The 27,192-nt window shown below is 44.5% G+C and overlaps 1 protein-coding gene across 1 annotated transcript in view; it reads left to right on the top strand.

Annotated features, from left to right (window-relative positions):
- Positions 1 to 26,810, top strand: part of map7d3 (MAP7 domain containing 3) — a 100,100-nt gene extending 73,290 nt beyond the window's left edge. The window contains exons 11-20 of the mRNA XM_078212061.1: positions 2,604 to 2,731; positions 3,548 to 3,810; positions 5,351 to 5,607; positions 12,429 to 12,540; positions 13,152 to 13,332; positions 16,292 to 16,396; positions 22,053 to 22,103; positions 22,850 to 22,928; positions 24,884 to 25,040; positions 26,516 to 26,810. Of these exons, the coding sequence (XP_078068187.1) occupies positions 2,604 to 2,731; positions 3,548 to 3,810; positions 5,351 to 5,607; positions 12,429 to 12,540; positions 13,152 to 13,332; positions 16,292 to 16,396; positions 22,053 to 22,103; positions 22,850 to 22,928; positions 24,884 to 25,040; positions 26,516 to 26,810 (1,628 nt within the window). The remainder of the gene's footprint in view (positions 1 to 2,603; positions 2,732 to 3,547; positions 3,811 to 5,350; positions 5,608 to 12,428; positions 12,541 to 13,151; positions 13,333 to 16,291; positions 16,397 to 22,052; positions 22,104 to 22,849; positions 22,929 to 24,883; positions 25,041 to 26,515) is intronic.
- The last annotated feature ends 382 nt before the right edge of the window (positions 26,811 to 27,192 follow it).

Here is a 27,192-nt window from a genome sequence, read left to right as displayed (position 1 = left end):
CTCTCTCTCTCTCGGTCTCTCTCCCTCTCTCTCTCTCGGTCTCTCTCCCTCTCTCTCTCTCGGTCTCTCTCCCTCTCTCTCTCTCGGTCTCTCTCCCTCTCTCTCTCTCGGTCTCTCTCCCTCTCTCTCTCTCGGTCTCTCTCCCTCTCTCTCTCTCGGTCTCTCTCCCTCTCTCTCTCTCGGTCTCTCTCCCTCTCTCTCTCTCGGTCTCTCTCCCTCTCTCTCTCTCGGTCTCTCTCCCTCTCTCTCTCTCGGTCTCTCTCCCTCTCTCTCTCTCGGTCTCTCTCCCTCTCTCTCTCTCGGTCTCTCTCCCTCTCTCTCTCTCGGTCTCTCTCCCTCTCTCTCTCTCGGTCTCTCTCCCTCTCTCTCTCTCGGTCTCTCTCCCTCTCTCTCTCTCGGTCTCTCTCCCTCTCTCTCTCTCGGTCTCTCTCCCTCTCTCTCTCTCGGTCTCTCTCCCTCTCTCTCTCTCGGTCTCTCTCCCTCTCTCTCTCTCGGTCTCCCTCTCTCTCTCTCGGTCTCCCTCTCTCTCTCTCTCTCTCTCGGTCTCTCTCTCTCTCCCTCTCTCGGTCTCTCGGTCTCGGTCTCCCTCTCTCTCTCTCGGTCTCCCTCTCTCTCTCTCTCTCTCTCGGTCTCTCTCTCTCTCCCTCTCTCGGTCTCTCGGTCTCGGTCTCTCTCTCTCTCTCTCGGTCTCTCTCGGTCTCTCTCTCTCTCTCTCTCTCTCGGTCTCTCTCTCTCTCTCGGTCTCGGTCTCTCTCTCTCTCTCTCGGTCTCGGTCTCTCTCTCTCGGTCTCTCTCTCTCGGTCTCTCTCTCTCGGTCTCTCTCTCTCTCTCCCTGTCTCTCTCGGTCTCTCTCTCTCCCTCGGTCTCTCTCTGTTGCGGTATTTTCAGATCAGACGAGGAGGAGTGAGATCAGATTAATATGATGCATCTGTTCCTACATTTTTTTATGTTGTAAATTTTAACCTCAATATTTTATTGAAATGTTTTCATCCTCCTGGCCATCTTTAGTCCATTTGAAAAGGAGCAACTTGTTAACGATAGGCTTTCTTCAGTCGAAGGCCAGAGCCTGACGATGCAGTGTCATCATGCAGAACATTCAGAAACACATTAAATTCCCTAGCTGCTCCCAGCTCTGTAACTTTCACACGCTCTTCTGTGTAACCCTCACTACATGCATACTCTGTTAATTTATCTGCAACAGGGTAACAGTTACCAAGCTCAGAATATTGTGAATTGCTCCTGTCAAATGCATGAGTCTTACTGCAGAAAACTTAATATTTGCAGAAATATTCCAATAAAAACCATTAGCAATTTTGAGAGTTTAAAATGCTATTGATCACTCTTAGTACAGCAGTAGATGTAATTATTAGAAATAAAAACAGAAAATACTGGAAATACTCAACAGGCCTGGCACCAACAGTGAAGAGAGAAACAGAGTTAACTCTGAGATTAACACCCGATTGCCAGAACTAAAGTCTGACAAAATGTCACCATCCTGAAACATTCCTCTCCGCAGTGGCTGCCTGACCTGCTGAGTATTTCCTGCATTTGTTTTTATTTCAGATTTCCAGCATCAACATTGTCTTGTGTTGCACTTTATTCTGCTGTTCAGTCTTTTTTTAGGATTTATCCAATTTGATACATTTTTTGAACTCTAAATACAGCCGAGAATTTGGGAAAATTGTTGCAAGCAAGTTTGTTTTATTTAGCTGTGATGTGTTGCCCTGGAGATCTGACTGTTCTGGTAGATTGAAAGAGATGTTTAACTGGTGGAAATTCGGATAAAGTCTGGAAAAGACGCAGCTGCTTTTGTTGAAAATTTGGGTCATTTCAAGTGCTGCTTTTCTTTTAAATGTTCTGATAAGTTCTTGCAGAGATGTTCTGATGTTGCTGCTTATTTAATTTTCATTGATCTGACATCTCTTCATTTGCTGCTTTTTATCGTCTCCAGCATATGTTGTAAGTTGTGTGTTTTTGGTTTGGAATTTTTTAATCATTGTACCTATCTTGTGGCTGAATGTTCAACCTGGCTGGAGCATCACCATGTCTGCTGCATGGAACCCAGTGCTTCTTCCGTTGCTCCTTTATGCATTTTTAACAGTTAAATTTCTTACAAAATGTGTTTTTTTGGGGTGAAGCTTGATGTATCTATATCTTTATAAGTCTATCCATAGCTGTACCAAGGACTGCATTGTAATGGGAACAGCAGCAGCATAGAGGATGCATGTCCACAGCTGGCAGCTTCAATAACCATCCGTGTATTGTGAAATCATTGAATTCACATTTCTCACTGGTTTATGGTGTTGTCCTGTGGTTTAATGCTTAAATAACATGCTATTTACAGATGGCATATATCATTTTGGCAATTGAAAGTTAATTATGTTAATTCAATTTTTTATTTAATGTTTCTTCACCTTAATTACTAACCATAGCATGGTGATGGTGTATGTTAATCAGGTGTTGTGGTCTGCACTCTGCTTTTCATTCGTGGTCCTAACATGCACAATTTCTCTCTTTCTCCTTTTGTTTTCTTGCTCTACACTTTTCTTGCTTTCCTATTTCAAATTCTAACCTTGTAGAGTCTCATCTCTGTCCTCGTTCAGCTTCAGCTAGACCCATCAATCCCCCCGTCAACCCCCCCAACAAGCCTCTGCGTAGCCGCAGTACTGACCGTCAAAGCTCGGTGCCTGGAGCCACAGCCAAAGACACTACATCAATCGAGGCCGTACAGGTTAGTGGGGGAGGAAGCATTTACTCGGTTGAAATAATGTACTTACTTTGCATTTTTCTGTTCATACTGAAACTAGTGGAGGGCTGCAGGCGTCAATACCTGGGCCCCAGCTATTCACAATCCAGATCGATGATTTGGATGTGAGCTAATGTGGAAATGTGAAGTTACCCACTTTGTAGGAAAAATGGAGATGCAGGGTATTTCTTAAATGGGGAGTGATCGGGAAGTATAGACATCCAAAAAAACCTGGGTGTCCTTGTTCATAAGTCACTGAAAGTTAGCATGCAAAGGCAGCAAGCAATTGGGAAGGTAAATGGTATGTTAGCCTTTATTGCAAGAGGATTTAAACACAGAAATAAATAAGACCATAAGACCGAGGAGCAGAAGTAGGAGCAAAGAAATTCTTTCAGGAGACACTGAGATGACCGATGAGGGAAATGGGATGTACCAGATTTATTGTGGAGAGTGCTTGTCTAAATTTGAGAAAAGTACAATTTAGCTGTCGGAGAGCCTAGATTGTGTCTGAACAGTGTATCGTATCCAGCCGGAGCTTGACTGATGGTAAGTTATATAATGTGAAATGGAATGCAGAATTGACTTCAGTACACAGGAGTGTTATATAATCAATGAGTAACCGGTAGGTGGTAAAGTAGCAAATACATAGAACTTTTAATGAAATAATTTGATGGTATAGATTTGGAGCAATGTTTGTTTCAATGTATATGAACTGAAAGTGGTGGGGGGTGGGGGGGGTGCTGGGTGATGGGAAAGTCGGTTGAGACAGTGACGATGGTCTTATTTGGTTTGTACAAACAGAAGCAAATTAAAGAGAAACGTCCTTCATCTCCTGCTTCAACAAGCCGTAGGCGCTCACCTTCACCAAATTTGGCAAAGAGACCCTCATGGCCTGCCAGCACAGCCACTCCGAGATCCTCATCGCCAGCCATGGGGGCCACGCGACCCTCATCACCGGCCACAGGGACGAGGAGACCCCCATCTCCACCGAGCACAGGGGCTAAGAGACCCCCATCGCCATCAAACCCAGTGACAAAGAGATCAACATCACCTTCAACAGTCAAGTAATTCACAATGATTACATTTAACTTATGAAACCATTATTGTCTTCTGAATCTGACAGTTCCATTGGGGAAGTCACAAGGGGACATAGGTTCAAGGTGAGGGGCACGAGGTTTGGGGAGATGTGAGGGAAAACCTTTTTACCCAGAGGGTGGTGATGGTCTGGATTGCGCTGCCTGGGAGGGTGGTGGAGGCGGGTTGCCTCACATCCTTTATAAAGTATCTGGATGAGCACTTGGCACATCATAACATTCAGGGCTATGGGCCAAGTGCTGGCAGATGGGATTAGGTGGGAGTTCAGGTGTTTCTAATGTGTCAGTGCAGACTCAGTGGGCCAAAGAGCCTCTTCTGCGCTGTATGATTCTATGAGAATCTATGGAATTCAAGTACAGATTGGCAATTATCTAATTAAAGGCTAGGACAAGCTCAGAAGCTGAATGAGCTCCTGCACTATTGACCTGTTATTTATAGATGAGCTTTCTTCTAAATTCATGCAAACCTGGTGACAAAATCTTTGCAAAAGTGCTCAACACAAGATATTCTTTAAATATCCGCCCTTCTTGGGAGCAACCTGGTATTTCTTCCCCTTCTAAGGTCATGCTACTCTTCTCTGCCTCTTAAGCACCTTCTCCTTCTGTCTTCCCACCTTTACTGGAGGGAGTGTTTAGAACATCTCATACTCCAGAACTTTTACATCAAAACCAATTTTCTGATCTCCATGATGTTTGATTGTGGCGTAGAAATGGTTTAATTCCTCGGGGGGTTATCTAGCTAACCATGTCGGCCTGCATTCTGTAACCTGATGGTTTGGGGTTTATCTAGCTAACCCTGTAGGTCTGCACTCTGTAACCTGATGGTTTGGGGTTTATCTAGCTAACCCTGTAGGTCTGCACTCTGTAACCTGATGGTTTGGGGTTTATCTAGCTAACCCTGTAGGTCTGCACTCTGTAACCTGATGGTTTGGGGTTTATCTAGCTAACCCTGTAGGTCTGCACTCTGTAACCTGATGGTTTGGGGTTTATCTAGCTAACCCTGTAGGTCTGCACTCTGTAACCTGATGGTTTTGCTGAAACTCAGTTGGTTTAGCAGTGTGTAAGCGTGGCATACATAGAGATTAACCATCTGCGGGTCAGTGAGTTTCGAAGATTGCAATCAGGTAATGCCACATGGATTTAGAATGCTGGATATTTTTATCAGCTACTTGATGCTCAGAAGCTGTTCTGCTCCAAGGCATGGGGAAGGTTGGGTTTAAATGTTTGCTGTGTCTCCTTTGCATTGGCTGAAAGAACTTGGGCCAAAATCATCCTCTTGCAGCTCAGAGTGTTCAGTGTTGTTTTGTGGCTTTCCCATTTTATTAAGGAAGGTGCTGCTAGCCTTTGGTTCAAATACTGAATTCGAACATGTAAATAACAGAATAGAGGGGAAATAAACCCAGCCAGTCATTTTACAGAACTGCTTCCTGATTGTTCTTTTAACAATGACATTGTTCCCTGAAACTGTTCAGTGAAGCTTAACGGATTGTGATTTGATTTCAAATATTAGGTCAAGTCCAAAGAATCGTCCACCTTCTCCCAGCAGATTCAAACAGCGTCCTCCATCCCCTCCACCTGTCCAGAAGCCTCTGCCCATCCACCGACTCCCAGGTGCTTCAACTGTGACCAAAAAGAAAACTGAGAAAGAGGGAAAACCAAAGTCTAAAACGGAGCTTGTGGGTCCGGAGAACGAAGCCAGACAGGTGTCAGAAAAAGAACCGCCGACAACATCATCGAGTAAAACCAAAGATTCTGAGCAGAAACCAGGTATGGCCTGATCCCGTGAGGGCTGGGAGAGTCTCGCTATAGAATAATAACACCCTCCGAATGAGGCTTGCCCGGCCTTTTTTTCACGGGGGTCACATTGCAATTTTTCTCTGTCCACGGGGAGCGGGAGGAGGTGATTAAACATGAATTTCAAATCGAAAAGCTGATGTGTGGAAATAAATAACTTCTGAGAAAAATCAAAGTGCAACAATTGACACATTTTAGAAAATGAATGATGAATGAAGAGAATCGAGTGTGAGAGGGGATAAGAGTGTGTCTATCCCACTCCCAGCCTACGGGTGCTCATTTTCCCTCCCTTCCCTCGCTCGCCCTCCCCTCTCGTTTATATATTGCCTTCAGTGTATCCAACGTGCCAAGCTGCTTCACGTGAGTGTTACTTAACAAAGTTTGACACCAGGACAGGTGACCAAGACTTTGATCAAAAAGGTAAGTTTCAAGGAAGAGAGGTGGATAGAGGAGAGAGCAGCTTAGGAAAGGAATTGCAGAGTTTTAAGTTTACTTATTAGTGTCACAAGTAGGTTAACGTTAACACTGCAATGAAGTCACTGTGAAAACCCCCGAGTCACCACACTCGCCAGAGTGTCGCCAGAGCTTAAGGCCCCCTAGGCAGCAGAAAGCATAGCCATCCGTGATGGAGCAAAGGAAATGGGGATGTTCTGGAGAGAAACCAGGAGGATTCTGTAGCTTCCCATTCAAGTTCTGGAGAGCTGAATTTGAACTGTAGGAGCTGGACTTTGATAAGGAACATTGCAGATGGAAGGAGGGTATTGACGAGGATGTTGAACTTAACATCAAACTCCAGCAATTTGAAATGAGCAAGCCATAAGTGAAATTAGAACTGGCAGACATTGAAAACTTTGGACCAACTCCCAGTCACAGTGCTCTAGCCACTTCCAAACAGGAGCCAAATAAATGCCAGTCTGAGGGCCGGAAGGTCGTTGTAGACTGGGATGATGAGATATTGTGGGGCCATTGTCGCTGGGGAACTGCAGAGTTGTGTAGCCATGTTAAAATCTGTAACTAATTTGGACATCTTTAGTTAAATTTTAGAGATCGGGGAGTGTTTATGCAAAACCTTTCTCCACAGATGAAATTGGGATAATATCCTTGCTGTGGTAGACTTTAAAACAAGATCAGACCAATGGGCTAAGCAACGTACTCCTGTCTGCTGTGTTCTTGTATTAGCAGCAAAACACAGAAATGGAAGTTTCAAGGCCTCTAAAAGTTTCTTCCTGTCATTACAAAGTTGCTCCCAGCTGAAGGTTTAATAAAGATATATGAAGTATCTATCAGCAAAGACTGGAACTGTCAAATGAAAACATAAACATGAAATTGGAAAGCATACAGGTTACCAGTGGAAAGTTACTGTGAAAATCCTCTAGTCGCCACACTCCGGCGCCTGTTCGGGTACACTGAGGGAGAATTTAGCATGGCCAATGCACCTAACCAGCACGTCTTTCGGACCGAGGGAGGAAACCGGAGCACCCAGAGGAAACCCACGCAGACACAGAGAGAACGTGCAGACTCCGCACAGGCAGTGACCCAAGCTGGGAATTGAACCCGGGTCCCTGGCGCTGAGAGACAGCAGTGCTAACCACTGTGCCACCCAAAGTTTTTCCCCCGATTCCCATTGACTCCGGTTTTGCTAGGGCTCCTTGATGCCACACTTGGTCGAATGCTGCCTTGATATTCAGGGTAGTCACTCTCATTCCATCTCTGGATTTCAAATCTTTTGTCCGTATTTGAACCAAGATTATAATGAGGTCAGGAGCTGAGTGATCCTAGCGAAACCAGTACCCAGCGGCATACCACTGGGATCTGTGTTGGGCCCCGTATTGTTTGTCATTTATATAAATGACACTGATGACTATGTGGGGGATAGGATTAATAAATTTGCAGATGACACAAAGATTGGTCATGCGGTTAACAGTGAGGCGGGATGTCTGAGCTACAAGAAGTTATAGACAGAATGGTCAAAAGGGCAGATAAGTGGCAGATGGAATTTAACCCTGAAAAGTGTGAGGTGATACACTTTGGAAGGAGTAATTTGACAAGAAAGTATTCAATGAATGGCAGGACACTAGGAAGTTCTGTGGTACAAAGGGACCTTGGTGTGTTTGTCCACAGATCTCTGAAAGTGGAAGGGCGTATTAGTTGGGTGGTGAAAAAGGCATCTACGACACGTGCCTTTATCAATTGAGGCAAAGATTACAAAAGCAGGAAAGTCATGTTGGAGTTGTATAGAACTTTGGTGAGGCCACAGCTGGAGTACTGTGTGCAGTTCTGGTCGCCACATTACTGGAAGGGGTGCAGAGGAGATTCACCAGGATGCTGCCTGGGATGGAACATTTCAGTAATGAAGAGAGGTTGCATAGGCTTGGGTTGTTTTCATTGGAGCAGAGAAGACTGAGGGGCGACCTGATCGAGGTGTACAAGATTATGAGGGGCATGGACAAGGTGAATAGGGAGCAGCTGTTCCCCTTAGTTGAAGAGTCAGTCACAAGAGGGCGTAACTTCAAAGTGTGGGGCAGGAGGTCCAGGGTGTTGTGGAGAAAAGCGTTTTTACCCAGAGGGTGGTGACGGTCTGGAATGTGCTGCCTGGGAGGGTGGTGGAGACGGGTTGCCTCACATCCTTTAAAAAGTATCTCGATGAACACTTGACACATCATTACATTCAGGGCTATGGGCCAACTGCTGGCAGATGGGACTAGGTGGGAGTTTCTAATGTGTTGATGTGGGCTTGATGGGCAGATTGGCCTCTTCTGCACTCTGATTGTATAAAACCCAAAATGAGCATCACTGTGCAGGTTATTGCTGCGTAAGTGCTGCTTGATTGCACTGTTGATGAAGCTTTCCATCACTTTACTGATGATCGAGAGTAGACTGATAGGGCGGTAATTAGCTGGGTTGGATTTGTCCTGCTTTTTGTGTACCGGACATACCTGGGCAATTTTCCACATTGCCGGGTAGATTCTATTCATTTTCATTCGTGGGACATGGGCATCACTGGCTGGCCAGCATTTATTGGCCATCCCTAGTTGTCCTTGAGAAGGTGGTGGTGAGCTGCCTTGTTGAATTGCTGCAGTCCATGTTCTGTGGATTGACCCACAATGCCGTTAGGGAGGGAATTCCAGGATTTTGACCGAACGACTGCGAAGGAACAGCGATGTATTTCCCAGTCAGGATGGTGAGTGAGTCATGGAGGTTTACGCATGGAAACATGCCCTTAGGCCCAACTTGTCCATGCTGCCCTTTTTTTTTAAACCCCGAAGCTAGTCCCAGTTGCCCACATTTGGCCCATTTCCCTCTGTACCTATCTTACCCATGTAACTGTCTAAATGCTTTTTAAAAGACAACGTTTTACTCACCTCTACTACTACCTCTGGCAGCTCGTTCCAGACACTCACCACCTTCTGTGTGAAAAAATTGCCCCTCTGAACACTTTTGTATCTCTCCCCTCTCACCTTAAACCTATGCCCTCGAGTTTTAGACTCCCCTACCTTTGGGAAAAGATATTGACTATCTAGTTGATCTATGCCCCTCATTATTTTATAGACCTCTATAAGATCACCCTTCAGCCTTCTACGCTCCAGAGAAAAAAGTCCCAGTCTATCCAGCCTCTCCTTATAACTCAAACCATCAAGTCCCGGTAGCATCCTAGTAAATCTTTTCTGCACTCTTTCTAGTTTAATAATATCCTTTCTATAATAGGGTGACCAGAATTGTACACAGTATTCCAAGTGTGGCTTTACCAATGTTTTGTACAACTTCAATAAGACGTCCCAACTCCTATATTCAATGTTCTGACCAATGAAACCAAGCATGCTGAATGCCTTCTTCACCACTCTGTCCACCTGTGACTCCACTTTCAAGGAGCTATGAACATGTACCCCTAGATCTCTTTGTTCTGTAACTCTCCCCAACGCCCTACCATTAACTGAGTAAGTCTTGCCCTGGTTCAATCTAACAAAATGCATCACTTTGCATTTATCTAAATTAAACTCCATCTGCCATTCGTCAGCCCACTGGCCCAATTGATCAAGATCCCATTGCAATCCGAGATCACCACCTTTACTGTCCACCATGCCACCAATCTTGGTGTCATCTGCAAACTTACTAACCAGGCCTCCTATATTCGCATCCAAATCATTAATATAAATGACAAATGAAATGGGAGATCTCCCACTTTCTATGCCTTTTAGCTTTGACAAAGGGTCATCTTGACTCAAAACGTCAGCTCTTTTCTCTCCTTACAGATGCTGCCAGACCTGCTGGGATTCTCCAGCATTTTCTTTTTTGGTTTCAGATTCCAGCATCCACAGTAATTTGTATTGCATCACACTCCTGACTTGTGCCTTGTAGATGGTGAATAGGCTCTGGGGAGTCAGGAGGTGAGTTACTCGCCACAGTATTCCTAGCCTCTTACCTGCTCTTGTAGCCACTGTGTTAATGTGGTGAGTCCAGTTGAGTTTCTGGTCAATGGATGTTGACAGTGGGGGATTCAGTGATGGTTATACCATTGAATGTTAAGGAGTGGTGATTAGTGTCTCTTATTGGTGATGCTCATTGCCTGGCATTTGTGTGGTGCGAATGTTATTTGCCACTTGTCAGCTCAAGCCTCGATATTGCCCAAATCTTGTTGCATTTGAACATGGACTGCTTCAGTATCTGAGGAGTCGTGAATGGTGCTGAACATTGTGCAATCATCGGCAAACATCTCCATTTCTGACCTTATGATGGAGGGAAAGTCATTAATGAAGCAGTTGAAGATTGTTGGGCCTAAGACACTACCTGAGGGACTCCTGCAGAGATGTCGTGGAGCTGAGATGACTGACCCTCCACAACCACCTTCTTGTGTACCAGCTATGACTCCAACCAGCGGAGAGTTTGTCCCCTGATACCCATTGATTCCAGTTTCACTAGGGCTCCTTGATGCCACACTCGGTCGAATGCAGCCTTGATGTCAAGGGCTGTCACTCTCGCCTCACTTCTGGAATTCAGCTCTTTTGTCCATGTTTGAACCAAGGCTGTAATGAGGTCAGGAGCTGAGTGATCCTGGCGAAACCCAAACTGGGCGTCACTGAGCAGGTTATTGCTGAACAGGTGCTGCTTGATAGCACTGTTGATGACCCCTTCCATCACTTTACTGACGATCGAGAGTAGACTGATTGGGCGGTAATTGGCCGGGTTGGATTTGTCCTGCTTTTGGGAATCTACTCATTGTTGAGTAGATGCCAGTGTTGTAACTGTACTGGAAGAGCTTGGCTAACTTCTGGAGCACAGGTCTTCAGTACTATTGCCGGAATGTTATCAGGGCCCATTGCCTTTGCAGTATCCAGTGCTTCCAACCGTTTCTTGATATCACGTGGAGTGAATCGAATTGGCTGGAGACTGGCATCTGAGATGCTGGGGACCACTGGAGGAGGCTGAGATGGATCATCCACTCGGCACTTCTGGCTGAATTGCTGCGAATGCTTCAGCCTTATCTTTTGTACTGATGTGCTGGGTTCCTCCATCATAGATGCCAGTGTTCTAGCTGCACTGGAACAGCTTGGCTAGGGGGCGCTGAGTTCTGGAGCATAAGTCTTCAGTACCGTTGCCAGAATGTTATCAGGGCCCATTGCCTTTGCAGTATCATTGAATTAAGTTTCACCTTGAATTGAAGAGTTTGTATTATTCACACTATAAAACACAGATCTTCTGTCCTGGCTGGTTGTATCTTGGAGATGTCCTGAAAGTTTCAGCTTTTGTTGGACAATTTGCCTGCGTTTGGAACTCTTGATTTAATGTTGGAGATTTTTGGTGTTTCCAACTTACTGAGCAGAGTAGTTATCCAGGAATGGTAAAACGGATTAAAACAAATTGCAACTCTTGGTTAACTGCTACCCACCACCACATCCTGATTCCCATACCCCTCACACACTTACCTTCTCCCCTAGCTTGTCAAAGTGGCTTGTTAGTTTTAAAAAGGGGCTCCACTTGCTGCAGCATTCCAAGAGAAGGACTCCAGGAGCAGCTACGCTCCACATTTCTCAACGAGCCTAGGTCAGACATTTGGGCGAGAAGTGTGCAGATCCAGTTCAGGGTCGGTCAATAGGAGCAGAGTGGCAACTCCACAAGATTCAGCCCATTGAGCTTGGTGCCTGCTGGGATTTTATAAACAGCCAACGGTCCTCCTTTGCAGCTGGTTTATTGTTTCAATATCAAGGGTGGCACAGTGGTTAGCACTGCTGCTTCACAGCGCCAGGGACCCAGGTTCAATTCTCAGCTTGGGTCACTGTCTGTGTGGAGTTTGCATGTTCTCCCTGTGTCTGCGTGGGTTTCTTCCGGGTGCTCCGGTTTCCTCCCACAGTCCGAAAAACATGCTGGTTAGGTGGATTGGTCATGCTAAATTGACCCTTAGTGTCAGGGGATTAAGCAGGGTAAATGTGCGGGGTTATGGGAATGGGGTTATGGGAATAGGGCCTGGGTGGGATTGTGATTGGTACAGACTCGATGGGCTGAATGGCCTCCTTCTGTACTGTAGGGATTCTATGTACCCGAATAGGCGCTGGAATGTGGCTAATAGGGGATTTTCACAGTAACTTCATTGCAGTGTTAATGTAAGCCTACTTGTGACACTAATAAATAAACTTTTTAAAAAACCTTAAAACTTCCAGTTATTTTGTGTGGCTGTGCACACATTTTACAAGGACAGCTTTTGAAGGGCCTTCATATTTGGTGCAGGTTAGAGTGAAAATTACTTACAATCTATACTTCACTTGCTATCAATCCTTCACTTACTATTAACACTGTCGCAGGGACTACATCTGCTGAGGAAGCTGCTAAAATCTTGGCTGAGAACCGGCGTCTGGCACGTGAACAAAAGGAGCGTGAGGAGCAGGAGAGACTGGAGTTAGAAGAAGCTGAGAGGTAAGCAGCGCTTATGATGCACTGCGACAAAGACTGATATTAGAGCGAACACCTCGCACTTTAGATTCAAGCCATGCAGCCAGGAAACTGGAATCATTAGTGATTTGAAGTTGCATGCTTAATGAGATTAATGTCTTTTCCATCATATCAAGTTTCAGAGAACAGCTGGGAATGAGATCACTAACAGAATGAATGGGTAGTCTTGTAGCAAATATTTCCGTGTTGCTGGAATGTGAAATGCTTTCCCTCAGGTGGTTGTATGTGTTTGGAAGGGACAAATGTGGATTAATGAGACTCGAGTGATAGCTCCAGTTGAGGAGCTCGCAATGATACAGGGTGATGGGCTGAGTTAGATGTGCGGGTTAGGTGGATTGGCCATGCTAAATTGCTCCTTAGTATCAGGGGGACTAGCTAGGGTAAATACATGGGGTTATGGGGATAGGGCCTGTGTGGGATTATGGTCAGTGCAGGCTCGATGGGCCGAATGGCTTCCTTCTGCACTGTAGGATTCTATGATTCTATTCTGTGATTTGAGATCTTATTTGTATTGGGGAGATGGGGAAAACAAAGCATTTAAAATTCACCCACAAAGGATTGTGATTTCCTTAAAGGTGCAGGAAAGAAGAACTGAAAAAGAAAGAAGCTGAAGAGAAGGCTCGCAGAAAAGAAGAAGCCCATATGCAAGAAGAAGAGGGAAAACTTGAAGATGAGGAGAATCAAAAAAAAGCTGAAGAGGAAAGGATTTGGAGAGAGCAAAAAGAGAGAGAACGTTTAGCAGATCTGCAGCTCCAGGTCAGAGCTCACACAGTGTTAGCAGTGAAATTCAGCTTTGTGTGGGTATATTCTCAAACAACACTTTCAAAGCTTAAAGAACTGACAAAAAAACCAATGTATGTAAAAAGTCTTTCCCTTTGAACACTAATGGAAATGCTAAAGCTGGTTTTCTGTTAGGGCATTACTTGTTGTGCCTGGGTTCTTTTAACCTGCTTGCCTTTAGTACAAGAATTATGTTACTTCAGTTGGGTTAACCGCCTGCTCCAACATCCCCAGCCAGAATCATCCTGTGTTCCCTAGAGCACATATGTTTTCAAATCAGTTTATTGAATGATGAGCAGATTCCCCTTGGCATTTACTGTCGCTGATCTTTATCTTTGATAAGTTTGACTCAAGAACAGCTTCTTCCCTGCTGCTGTCAGACTTTTGAATGGACTTACCTTGCATTAAGTTAATCTTTCCCTACACCTTAGCTATGACTGTAACACTACATTCTGCACTCTCTCCTTTCCTTCTGTATGAACGGTATGCTTTGTCTGTATAGCACGCAAGAATCAATACTTTTCACTGTTTCCCAATACATATGACAATAATAAATCAAATCAAGGTTTTATATCTGCAGTGCATCATGCTGCGGCTGCATCTCCCCAGAGGCAACTGTGAATAGGCATACTCTGAAGAGCAGGGGAGAGCCATTTGTCCTGTAGACTGACAGCTGGTTGTAATTCCTTTGATTCTCATCTGGCCAGGAAATGCCAGATATTCTTTTCAACTGGAAGATTGTTTTGCATCTGCATGTAAGACAGGTGTGCACCAGATGCAATTTTCAAGATAGGCATGCCAAATTCTTTTGTGCATTTAACAGCTGACAAGAATCATTGAATCTCGAAACTGAGATTGAGGCCATTTGGCCAATCGTATGGTGCTGGCTCTTTCTCCACAGCACTGAAAGGTTTTCTCCCATCTATTTTATATAGCCAGTTCCTTTTGAAAAGATCCGATTGTTTCACGCAAGGACCCCATCCTCCTGATCATAGCCCTACAAACAAAATGGACTTGGTAAAGAGTCAGAATAAATCTTGTTCCTATTGAGTGAGCTGGATATGTATGTGTTCATTTCTGGCTGAGATGAATTATGAAGTAAAACTCACTTAGTGATCCCCAGCTATAGATGTCGAGTTTAGGAGAGCCTGGGGGTGTGCCAAAGCATAGGATTGCACGTTCTTTTTCTTTAAAAAGAACAGATTCATTCCACTAAAAATGTACTTGTGCTCACTGATGTAATCTTTTGCATTTAAAGAACTTCTCCACACAACACTTGCTCTGTATCCTGCTGAGCTCATCTGGGAGCCTTGTGATTGGACATGGGCTTTTGGTCAGAGAAAAGTTTTGTCCATCTTTCACTGAAGAGGATCAAATGGCCACTGATGTTGCCTTGTCATTTCAGCTTAATCTGCCAACTATTACAACCCATTCTTGAATTTAAAGATTGGAGTGGGTCAGGACATTGCCCACACAGCTAGATGTAGGATATAGCCAGTTTTCTGTGATAAATATTACAAAGCCAGTGCGGTTGATGTACAAGTAAATAGGACTGCCTGCTTTTCTCTGCCAGTGCTTTTCTCATTTGGGAGTGCAGCTCTGCACAAACCCTCTATTCTTTGACGTTGTGTATGTTACACTCGAGTGCAAATGTTTCCTGAGTTAAAGAGCTGAAATTAGAGCAATCCACACCTCATGGAGTAGATTAATGCAATGGTAAAAACATGGGCGAAGCAACTCCCCTTTATAGTTCACAAACAAAAACAAAATTTTTGGGCCGGCACAGTGCCAGGGACCCGGGTACAATTTCCGGTTTGGGTCATTGTCTGTGCGGAGTCTGCACATTTTCCCCGTGTCTGCGTGGGTTTCTTCTGGGTTCTCTGTTTCCTCCCACAGTCCGAAGGGCGTGCTGGTTAGGTGCATTGGCCATGCTAAATTCTCAGTGTGACAAATGCACAATTTGGAACAGGTAACAAATGGTTCTAGTGAGGGGAGGGGTATGGAGGGAGGAGGAAATAGAAACATAGAAACATAGGAGGGAGACCATTCGGCCCTTCGAGCCTGCTCGGCCATTCATTACGATCATGGCTGATCATCCAACTCAATAGCCTAATCCTGCTTTTTCCCCATAACCTTTGATCCCATTCGCCCCAAGTGCCATATCCACCTGTCTCTTGAATACATTCAATGTTTTGGCAGCAACTACTTTCTGTGGTAATGAATACCACAGGCTTACCACTCTTTGGGTGAAAAAATGTCTCCTCACCTCCGTCCTAAAAAACCTATCCTGAATCCTCAGACTGTGACCCCTGGTTCTGGACTCCCCCACCATCATGAATATTCTCCCTGCATCAACCCTGTCTAGTCCTGTTAGAATTTTATAAGTCTCTATGAGATAGTGGTAAGGGAAATAAGATGGGTGACTGCTTTGCTGAACACCTTTAGTCCGTTTGCAAGCAGGACCGAGGCCTTCCAGTCTCTTGTCATTTCAACACACCACCTTGCTCTCCTGTCCACATGTCCGTCCTTGGCCTATTGCAATGTTCCAGTGAAGCCCAAAGTAAACTGGAGGAACAGCATCTCCTCTTCCGATTGGGGACTTGACAGCCTTCCGGACTGAACATTGAGTTCAACAACCTCAGAGCATGAACTCTCCCCTCCACCTTCATCCTATTTTTTTATTTCTATGAATTAATTTTCATTTCTTCCATTGATTCATTTTTTCCATCCCCTATTTTATCCTGCTTTCCATCTTCCTTCTTTTGCCGCCCCCCCCAATCTGGGGTAAAATGTAATTTTAATTGCTACTAAAATGTATTGAGAAGACAGATGAGAGATTGCCACAGTGTGATAATGCAGGCTGGATGCTGCACTGATCTTCAACATAGCGGCTATGGAACTGTGGTGAAAGGTGACCATTGAGTCTGTGTTTCAGAAAGAAGAGGCGGAAGCGAAAGCTCTGGAGGAAGCTGAGCGGCTGAGACAGGAACGAGAACTGATCACGAAGCAGAATCAGCAGGAACGTCGCGCCAGGAAGGAGGTTTGGACTTAACTAACTCTGATCATTGAAAAGCTGTTTCCCATTGTACAAGAAAGCCACAGCCTAGAGTAGGAGGAGGATGATGCAAGAACAATTGGGAAGCAGCCAGTTTGGCTTTTGAAAGCCTTGGAAGGAGAAGAACGAGTGAAGGGCGGATAATTGTAAAGCGCAGGAATGAATGAGGAAATACAAAGAACATAACCTTGCATACGGAGAGTGTTGGGAAAGGGATGGTGCACATGCAGGTCTTTAATCTGTCTATCTCATTCCCACAAGGTGAGGAAGCTGAGGTGGTGGAGGTAATGGATGGGATGAAAATTGGTAAGCAGGATGTACTGGATAGGCTGGTCATGCTTAGAGTGGACAAGTCGCCTGGTCCAGATGACTTGTATCCCAGGGAAATGCTAAGGGAAATGGAAGTGGAGACAGCAGAGGGGCTTGTCATAATCTTCCCTAGATATAAGGAAGGTGCCGGGAAAATTTGTAGAACGGCAAATGTGACACTGGTTCAAGAAAGAGTGTAAGGACAGTCCTAGAAAGTGCAGGCCTGTCAGTTGAGGTTTTAGAAGCAATAAGTAGGGGGAAAATACCAGCAGACGTTTGGAGGAGGTTGAACTGATAACGACAGCCAGCATGGATTGGTACAAGGCAGATTGTGTTTGAGGAATATTGCATTTACTGATGAAGCAACAGGAAAGGTCGATGAGAACAACGGAAGGCTGATTAACAAAATGGAGGCTTATGGAATAGAAGTCAGTGTCCCAATGGATAAAAACAATTGGTTTAAGTACAGAAACCATTGCTTGGGAAATAATTATTTCTCAGACTCAAGGATGGTAGACAGTGGTGTCCCCCAAGAAGCGGTGCTGGGACAATTGCTTTTTTTTTTGCAAAAATAAATGAAATTTTCCAATGAGACCAAACATGTGAGGATGACAACAAATCAGCTGCAGCGGGACATTGGTAGGCATGAAGAATGTGCAGAGGGGATTTAATATGGAGAAGTGTGAGGTAATGTGCCTGAGGTTTTGGGGGAAAGGCGAGAGGGAGAGAGAGAATGGCAATATAGACTTAATGTACGAGGCAAGTCTTTTACAGAGGGTGCCTAAAACTCGCTGCCGGTCAGAACTGCTGCCTCACAGCGCCAGGGACCCGGGTTCGATTCCCAGCTTGGGTCACTGTGTGTGTGGAGTTTGCACATTCTCCCCGTGTCTGCGTGGGTTTCCTCCGAGTGCTCTGGTTTCCTCCCACAGTCCAAAAGATGTGCGGGTTAGGTGAATTGACCATGAAAAATCGCACCTTTAGTGCCAGAGAGGTTAGCAGGGTAAATACGTGGGGTTACAGGGATAGGGGCTGGGTGGGATTGTGGTTGGTGCAGACTCAATGGGCCGAATGGCCTCCCTTCTGCACTGTGAGGATTCTGTGATTAATGGCACGGTTTTAGAGGGACACGGACAGAGAGTGGGTGGGGTTGGGGTTCATATGCATCAGTTTCTGAAGGTGACAAGTCACATTGAGAGTAATTAACAAAGAATTTGGGTTCTTGGGACTTCATGTGTGAAGGTATTTGAGTGCAAACACAGGAAGCCAATGCTGAACATTCATAAAGTTCTGGTTTAGCCACAACTAGATTATTGCATCCTATTTTGGTCACCACACTTTAGGAAGGACTCGAGGATCATTGGGTGGTTTTAAGAACAATGAAAATAATAGCACAGAAACAGGCCCTTTGGCACTCCAAGCCTGCACCGACCATGCTGCCTGTCTGAACTAAAACCCCCTCCCCTTCCGGGGACCATGTCCCTCTATCCCCATCCTATTCAGGTATTTGTCAAGATGCCCTTAAAACTCACTATCGTATCTGCTTCCACTACCTCCCCCAGCAGCGAGTTTCAGGCACCCTCTGTAAAAGACTTGCCTCGTACATCTCCTTTAAACCCTGCCCCTCGCACCTTAAACCTATGCTCCCTAGTAATTGATTCTTCCACCTGAGAAAAAGCTTCTGACTATCCACTCTATCCATGACCCTCATAATCTTGTAGACTTCTATCGGGTCGCCCCTCAACCTCCATTGTTCCAGTGAGAACAAACCAAGTTTCTCCAACCTCTCCTCATAGCTAATGCCCTCCATACCAGGCAACATCCTGGTAAATCTTTTCTGTACCCTCTCCAAAGTAGTGGTAGTGTGGCGACCAGAATTGAACACTATATTCCAAGTTATATGGTTCAGCTGGAGAAGCTGGAATAGTTCTCCTTGCTGCAACAGAGATTGAGGAAAGATTTTATAGAGGTGCACAAGAATATGATAGTTTTAGACATAATCTGTTTCCATTAGATGATGGCATAAGGACTAGAGGGCACATGTTACAACAATCAAGCAGAGTCAACATGGTTTTGTGAAAGGGACGTTGTGTTTGACCAACTTAATGGAGTTCTTTGAGAAAGTAAGAAACAATATAGATAAAGGGGAACTTGCAGATGTTGTGTACTTGGATTTCCAGATCCTATAGCTCAACACCAGACTCCCGTGCTCTTCCCTTGATGCCTTTTAGTGCCTAGAAATCTATCTATTTCCTCCTTAAGTATAATCAGTGATTTGGCCTCCATAATCTTCTGTGGTAGAGAATTCCGCAAGTTCACCATCCTTGAAGTGAATAAATTTCTCCTCATCTCAGTCCTAAATGGCCCACCCTGTATCCTGAGACTGTGACATCCCAGTTAGCAGAAACCACATCCCTGCATCCAGTCTGTCCAGCCCTGTCAGAATTTTATACGTTCAATTGGATTCCCAATTTCTTTGAGTTGGCTAGGCCTGTATTCAATCTCTCCTCACCAGTGATCAGCCTGGCAACCCTTTGCTGCACTCCCTTCATGGTTAGTATATATTGTCTTGGGCAAGGGAACCAAAACTGCACACAATATTCCCAGGTGTAGTCTCGCCAAGGCCCTGTACAGCTGTAGTAAGATATCCTTGCTCTTCAACTCAAATCCTCTTCCAGTGAAAGCCAAACCCAATTGCTTGTTGCACCTGCATGCTTGCTTTCAGTGGCAGGTGTACTAGGACCAGGTCCCTTTTGTACGTCAACAATTCCCAATCTGTCACCATTTAAATTTTGTTTTTATTCACTTGTGGGACATGGGCATCGCTGGCTGGCCAGCATTTATTGCCCATCCCTTGTTGCCCTTGTTCAGAGAGCAGTTGAGAGTCAACCACATTGCTGTGGCTCTGGTGTCACATGTAGACCAGACCAGCTAAGGACAGCAGATTTCCTTCCCCAAAGGACATTAGTGAACCAGATGGGTTATTACGACAATTGGCAATGGTTTCATGGTCATCGGTAGATTCTTAATTCCAGATATTTTTTTGTTGAATTCAAATTCCACCATCTCCCGTGGCGGGATTCGAATCCGGGTCCCCAAAACATTAGCTGAGTTTCTGGTTTAATAGTCCGGCGATAATACCACTAGGCATCGCCTCCCCCGTAATATTCTGCCATTCTGTTTCTCCTATTGAAGTGGATAACTTCACATTTATCCATGTTATACTGCATATATTTGCTCAATTACTCAACTTGTCTAAATCGATTTGAAACTCTTGTCATCCTCCTCACCACACATTCCCACCAGGTTTTCTGTATGGACTGGAAGTGTTAATCTGTGTTTCTCTCTCTCTCTCTCTCTCCACAGATGCTGCCAGACCTGCTGAATATTTCCATCATTTTCTGTTTTTAATATTGGAAATATTAAACTTGTCTCTTTGCAGCAAGGAGATCCAAATCATTGATATATATTGTGAAAAGCTGGGGCCCAAGCACTAATCCCTATTTTCTCCTCCCATCTTTTTAAATGCGGTATCACATTTTCCACCCTGCCAGGAACGTTCCAGGATCTACAGCATTTTGGAAGATGACAATCAACTATTTCCATGGCCACCTCCTTTAGTATCCTGACATGTAGATTATCAGATCCTGGGGAGTTATTGGCTTTCTGTCCCACTCATTTCTTTCTCTTTTTTTATGAATACTAATTTCTTTCAATTCCTCCTCCTTACTAGACCCTTGGTTCCCTAACACTTCTGGGAAGTTATTTGTGTCTGTCTCGTGACAGAACAGGGCGGCGCGGTGGCACAGTGGTTAGCACTGCTGCCTCATATCGCCAAGGAGCCTGGTTCAATTCCCGGCTTGGGTGACTGTGTGGAGTTTGTACATTTTCTCTGTGTCTGTCTGGGCTTTCTCTGGGTGGTCCGGTTTCCTCCCACACATCAAAGATATGCAGATTAGGTGGATTGGCCATTCTAAATGCATGGGGCTATGGGGATAGGGTGGAGGGGAGAGCATGGGTGAGATGCTCTCTTGGAGGGTTGGTGCAAACTCAGTGGGCCAAATGGCCTCTTCCTGCACTCGGGATCCTGCGCTTCTAAAGCAGCTCTTTAATTGCTCTGCCATGTCCTTGTTATCTAAATTTTCCCGGTTTGGACTGTCATGGACCTACATTTGTCTTCACTAATCTTTCTCTTTTTCTATCTGTTTTTATGTTCCATGTAAGTTTTCTCCCGTTTTTAATTTTTCCCTCTTGATCAATCTCTTGATCCTCCTTTGCTGAATTCTAAACTGCTCTCAATCATCAGGCTTGCTACTTTTTCTAACAAATTTATATAATTCCTTTTTGGATCTAATAATATCTTTAATTTCTTTTGTTAGCCATGGTTGGGCCACTTTGCCTGTTGTGTTTTTGCCCCAGAAAGGAGTGTATAGCTATTGCAATGCACACGTTTTTTCTTAAATATTAACCATTGCCTATCCACCATCATGCCTTTTAATTTATTTTTTATTTAAGGAATGTGGGTTTTGCCAATCTTTCTAGCTAACTTGTTAGAGAGGGGGATGGACTCGGGACTCCTGCACTACCTGCCTAGTGCTTTTACTCCGTCTGGTGGTCACCCATTTCCCTTCTGCCTTTTCTCCCCTTACCTGCAATATGACCATCTCACTATACATGCTATCGGAGCGTCGGGCAGTGGACTTGGTACTGGCATAGAATCAATGGGCAGACTGGCTCCCCTCCTGTGCTATAATATAGAAATTAGGAGGAGTAGGCCATTCAGCCCCTTTGAGCCTGCTGCACCATTCAATATGATCATGGCTGATCCTCTATCTCGCTGCCATATTCCCACTCTCTCCCCATATCACTTGATGCCATTGAAATCTAAAAAAAGGTCAACTCTTTCATGAATAACGATTGTATAATTGTCACAGCTCTTCAGTGTGTTGACATGATGGGCCGAATGGCCCCTCGTCTTGTATCATTCTGTTCTATATCCTCACTAGTTGGTTTGAAGATGCTTAAATATCGTAAGGGAAATGATTAAAGGACTCACTGTAACTTGCTAGCTGCTGTTTCCCTGACCATACATCTGTGATAATGCAGCTTTAACTCTTAGTAAGTGTGGTTGTGTGGGATCACAGCTTTAATTATGAGGAGGAAATAGTTTATTTTCTGTCAGTTGGAGCTAGTCCAGGTGGGACATTAGCATTACTGCCTGCAAGCCTACAGGTTCTTCCGTATTTGTAACATGTTTCCTTTGGACTAATCGGTTTGAATGTTTTTATACAAAATCTTGATGTCACACAAGCAACTTCTTTCCTTTAATTAACAGAGAATTGCTGAGATTATGAAGCGAACGCGGTTTGGCCAAACTGAATCAAAGGTAATGAACTTTGAGCAATTTTGTGTTTCTAACTTCATTTCCCAAAGTTTGAATGGTTTCCCACACTAACTGCTGTCCTCCAAACACTAATCCGGAACTGAAGGTAAGCATCCACCGTGTACTTTGGTTTATTTGTCGTTGGGATTCTTTGCCCTCTGCTGTGACCTTAGTCAATATATCCCATTATTAGGAGTATGTGCTCAATAATGCAACTAAACTTGCTCACGTTAAACAGGGGAGTGTGGCAAACCCAGGCACTACAGACTGAGTAAAAGTGTGAATGAAGATGAAGGAAATACACCAGTGGGATAATTTCACTTTCTGATTTGGATCCAGGAAATTAGGATAAAATTGAAACATAACGCATCCCACTGGTTGAACTTATCATCTCTAAGCTTCGGATTAAAATCTACAAGTATGTGAGATGTGAAAGTCAGTACAGTTACCCAAGGAAGCAGAAGGTGCAGGAATTGAGTTTTTGATTGAACAGTTTTTGCAGATTCTTGTCCGGTGAAAATCAGGAATCCTCTCCCCTTTTGAGTGAAATTTCCAGACAAAAGTGGATGAATTTCTGTTAAGTCAGGATATTGAGGGTTACGAAGCCAAGGCTGTTGGATGGCATTAAGATACAGATTAGCCAGGATCTAATTGAAATGTGGAATGGGGACGAAGGGATTTCTTGTGAAGTGTGAATTCTTTGATCTTGTATAAAGAATGCTCATTCAGTAACACTCCTGCTTACACAGAAGGCTGGAAGATCAGATGGTGGTACGGCGGAAGATAGTGGTGAGGATGAGTCCAGGAATGAGGATGCGGATGAAGAGGGTGCGTGACTTTCAATGTGTTTTACTGTAGGGTTGATGCTAATCCTGCATCCGTCTGCAAATACTGACACTCCTGAATCCCATTCCTCCATAAATCCAGACGGAGAGTACCCTGTTCCAAAGGAAAAGTGACATTGATGCAAACTAGAACCTACTGAATAGACCATGCTGGAACGGATATGCTAGTAAATCATTGTGTAAAAGTGATGATTTCTGTGGACTCCAGTTTGAAAATTGATTTTTCAAACCCAGATAGTGAGGCCTCTTTAAACATTTAATAATGTTCCCGGAAATACAGAGAGACTGATCCACAATTTGCAGCTAACGGCAAGTCAGATTTTTGTTTCTCCATTTTTTTTTCATGGGATGTGGGCGTCAGTGGCAAGGCCAGCACTTTTTGCCCATCCCTAATTGTCCTTGAACTGAGTGGCTTGCTTGGCAAGAGTCCGCCACATTGCTGTGGGTCTGGATCACATGTAGGCCAGACCGGGTAAAGACAGCAGAGTTCTGCCCCGAAGAGGACGTTATTGAATCAGGTGGAAACGATTTCACTGTGGTTAAATAAATATCCTATATTTTAGTTGATCTGTTCAACTCCCTCAAGTAAGAAAAGTATTAGTTATTCTAGCACTGACGGTGATTCATTTCTCATCCTTGTTTAATCCCTTTGCCCCTCCTTTATTTGTACATTACCCCAATGTACATCCCTCTCCCCTCACCCCCCCTACCTTTCACACTGCCATTCAGTGTACATTTCCAGCTGCCCACTCTGCAATTCCCTCCAAAAATTCCTTTTTTCTCATTTAAAATCCAATTCTTTGATCAAGTCAGCCTCCTAATCTCTGCTGCTTTGACTTGACATTAGCTTTGCTCATCTTTCTGCTACAAACTGGAAAATGTTTCTCCATGTTAAAGTACCAGTTATATTTATATCCAGTTTCTGTCTCACTGTGTCCTGTGTATAAATAATATAGTAAGAAGTCTCACAACACCAGGTTAAAGTCCAACAGGTTTATTTGGTCGCAAATACCATAAGCTTTTGGAGCGCTGCTCCTTCGTCAGATGGAGTGGAAATGTGCTCTCAAACAGTGCACAGAGACACAAAATCAAGTTACAGAATACTAATTAGAATGCGAATCCCTACAGCCAGCCAGATCTTAAAGGTACAGACAATGTGGGTGGAGGGAGCATTAAACACAGGTTAAAGAGATGTGTATTGTTTCCAGATAGAACAGCTAGTGAACTTCTGCAAGTCCAGGGGGCAAGCTGTGGGGGTTACTGATAATGTGACATAAATCCAACATCCCGGTTTAGGCCGTCCTCATGTGTGCGGAACTTGGCTATCAGTTTCTGCTCAGCGACTCTGCGCTGTCGTGTGTCGTGAAGGCCGCCTTGGAGAACGCTTACCTGAAGATCCAAGGCTGAAACTGCAGTGACACATGAGGACGGCCTAAACCGGGATATTGGATTTATGTCACATTATCAGTAACCCCCACAGCTTGCCCCCTGGACTTGTAGAATCTCACTAGCTGTTCTGTCTGGAGACAATACACATCTCTTTAACCTGTGTTTAATGCTCCCTCCACCCACATTGTCTGTACCTTTAAGACCTGGCTGGTTGTAGGGATTCGCATTCTAATTAGTATTCTGTAACTTGATTTTGTGTCTCTGTGCACTGTTTGAGAGCACATTTCCACTCCATCTGACGAAGGAGCAGCGCTCCGAAAGCTTGTGGCATTTGCGACCAAATAAACCTGTTGGACTTTAACCTGGTGTTGTGAGACTTACTGTGTTCACCCCAGTCCAACGCCGGCATCTCCACATTATAAATATTATCACAGGGAAGTTAAGTTATCAGGGAGGCTTGTAGTGATTTTTGATTTGAAACAATTCAAAGAGGAAGCTACAACTGTCAGAATAACTGCTGCAATTTCTCCCTCATCATTTATATATTAGATAGCACAGACGGAATCGATGAGCTTCAGGATAACGTACAGGAATATGCCGAGTGGTCAGATGAAGCTGCAGGAGCTGAGAATACTGAGCTCAACGGTGTCGCTGAGACAAATAACATGGGAGAGAGTTTGAATAAAGAGCAGACACTAGATGTGAGGTAAGTTCTCTACTCATGGAGAAAGTTTATGCAGCATATGGAATGAACAAAAGACCAGAATAGGCAGGTGAACATCTCCTGTACCCATGTTCTGCCTGCACTCCAAATATTGACCCAGTTTGGAGATTTCTAACATTTTCGGTCTTCGATTTCCAGTATTTGTTTTGATCTAACGCGTACTAAGGAATAGCGCTGTGAGCTGTCCAGACTTTATTCCTTATTAAAATCCCCATCCCTGTTCAGTCAATCATATTTCAGTTTTCAATTTCAGATTTCCTTTCCTTGGGGAAATCTTTGGTTTTGATGATGACTCTGTCTCCAAGTGAGCAATGCCTTGGGAGATCTGCTAGGTACCATATAAAAATCAAGAAGAAACACTTCATCTTTCCACTTGAATTTGGTTTCTCTCATGTTACTGTAGGATTAGAATTAGTCCATTCCCTCCTCCCCTCTCTGTGAGGAGCTGGGCAGTCGGAGTCGGGCTCCCATCAATCCTGCAATGTCCAGAACAGAGCTTGTGGATGAATCGATTCCACCCCTCTGCTCAGAAGCCGAGTCGCTGAACTGCCCGTCAACTGCAACATGCCAGAGATAAACTCTAGCACAGAAAGAAGCTGTCCCAATATAGCCCATGCCCACAGCCCTCCAAAAGCACCGATACTGAGGAATGTTGAAGGTTACTTGTCTGTCCGTGAGTTAATTACTTGGTCTCTGATTATCTTCTGTAACTATGGACTATGGAGCAAGAGTTTTATCTACATGTGTGGATGGCAAGATGCGCTGCGCGGCGGCTGCGAGTGTCTGTTTAATTCAGAGATTGCACTCTAATTGTTGAATCTGTTGGTTTAAAACCCCACTCCTGGGCCGCGCACACTCGAGGCCGCTACTCCAGTGCAATACCTGGTTAGTGCTGCATGCTTAGAATTGCCAAGTTTTGTTTGAGATTCATCTGATGACCCAGGCGTTGGATCATACATCTCCCTTTTGCTTGTGGGATCTTGCTGTGCATGAGGAGAGCCCCTGGGGTGGCGCTGCAGTCTGTGATGAGGCGCTGTATAATAATGAGCTTCTGCCGCTCATTGTTAAACATGTTAAACATTTCATTAAGCACACTTCTAGATTAAACAAGTAGAATGGCAAGAAAATGTACAAGATTAAAAGTTAACCTGGTTAATCTGAGACTCGTGTCCTCTAATCGTGCATCCCAATAGCAACTGTAACTAGATAAATGTGAAACCAGAAATGGTGCATTGACGGTAAACATGAAGAATCGGAAACTTTTTATTCATCTCTCTGGTGTATTTATGTTAATCAGCAATGAGTCCAGGGACAAGGAGGACAGGCAGGAGGAGGGAGTTGAGGCCGCATTCAAATCAGCCGTGATCTTACTGAATGGCTGAAGGGGCTGAGTGGCCTCTATTGCTCCTGTTTCTTATGTTGTTGTATTGTTTTTTTCCATTCTTCTCTTATTTAAGCTCTATGCCAAAGGAAGATTGTGTCGTATCGGAACTTTTACATGTGAATGAAGTGGGTCAAAGTGTGGGACATCAGAATGGAAAAGCCAGTGCGTGGATCCTCGAGGACTATATCGACCTTAATGTTTGTTCAAAAGTCACCAAATTAGCCGTTGCTCCCCGCAATGCTGATGACTGTAACCAAAACCTGACTGATATTGCTGGCATTCCGGACACTCACATCATTGCACTTGGAGAGAACGGAGGAGTGACATCCTTGACCAAACCTATTGAGGAAACATCAGGTACACTTTGATTCCAGACTTTCTGACTGTTTTCAGTAACACAGGTGCAGCTTGTCCTGATTCCTGGCACCAATTCGATTGGGGTTGATCGAAAGCGAGTTGTGGCAGTGTTGTGTTATTGCGCCAGTTATCCAGGGAGCAAAATTGAAATCCCACTGTGGCAATTTGAGAATTTGGATAGAGCTTTAAAAATCTAATCTCAGGAACAGTGACAAGAAGCTGTTGTAAAATCCCAGCTGGTTCACGTCTGTCTCTTGGCGAGGGGAATCTGCCTTCTTCCTGGTCTGGACAGCACCTTGCAGCAGACCCAGCTTCTGGTTAACTCTTCACTGTCCTCAGAGTGGCATGGCTGTGGTCCTGAATAAATAGGAGTTTCTAGTACATGAGTTTTAT

This window comes from Mustelus asterias, chromosome 4 (assembly GCF_964213995.1).
Source record: "Mustelus asterias chromosome 4, sMusAst1.hap1.1, whole genome shotgun sequence".
NCBI lineage: Eukaryota > Metazoa > Chordata > Chondrichthyes > Carcharhiniformes > Triakidae > Mustelus > Mustelus asterias.
Note: the sequence above shows the minus strand (reverse complement) of the source record. Positions and strands in the feature narration are given on the sequence as shown.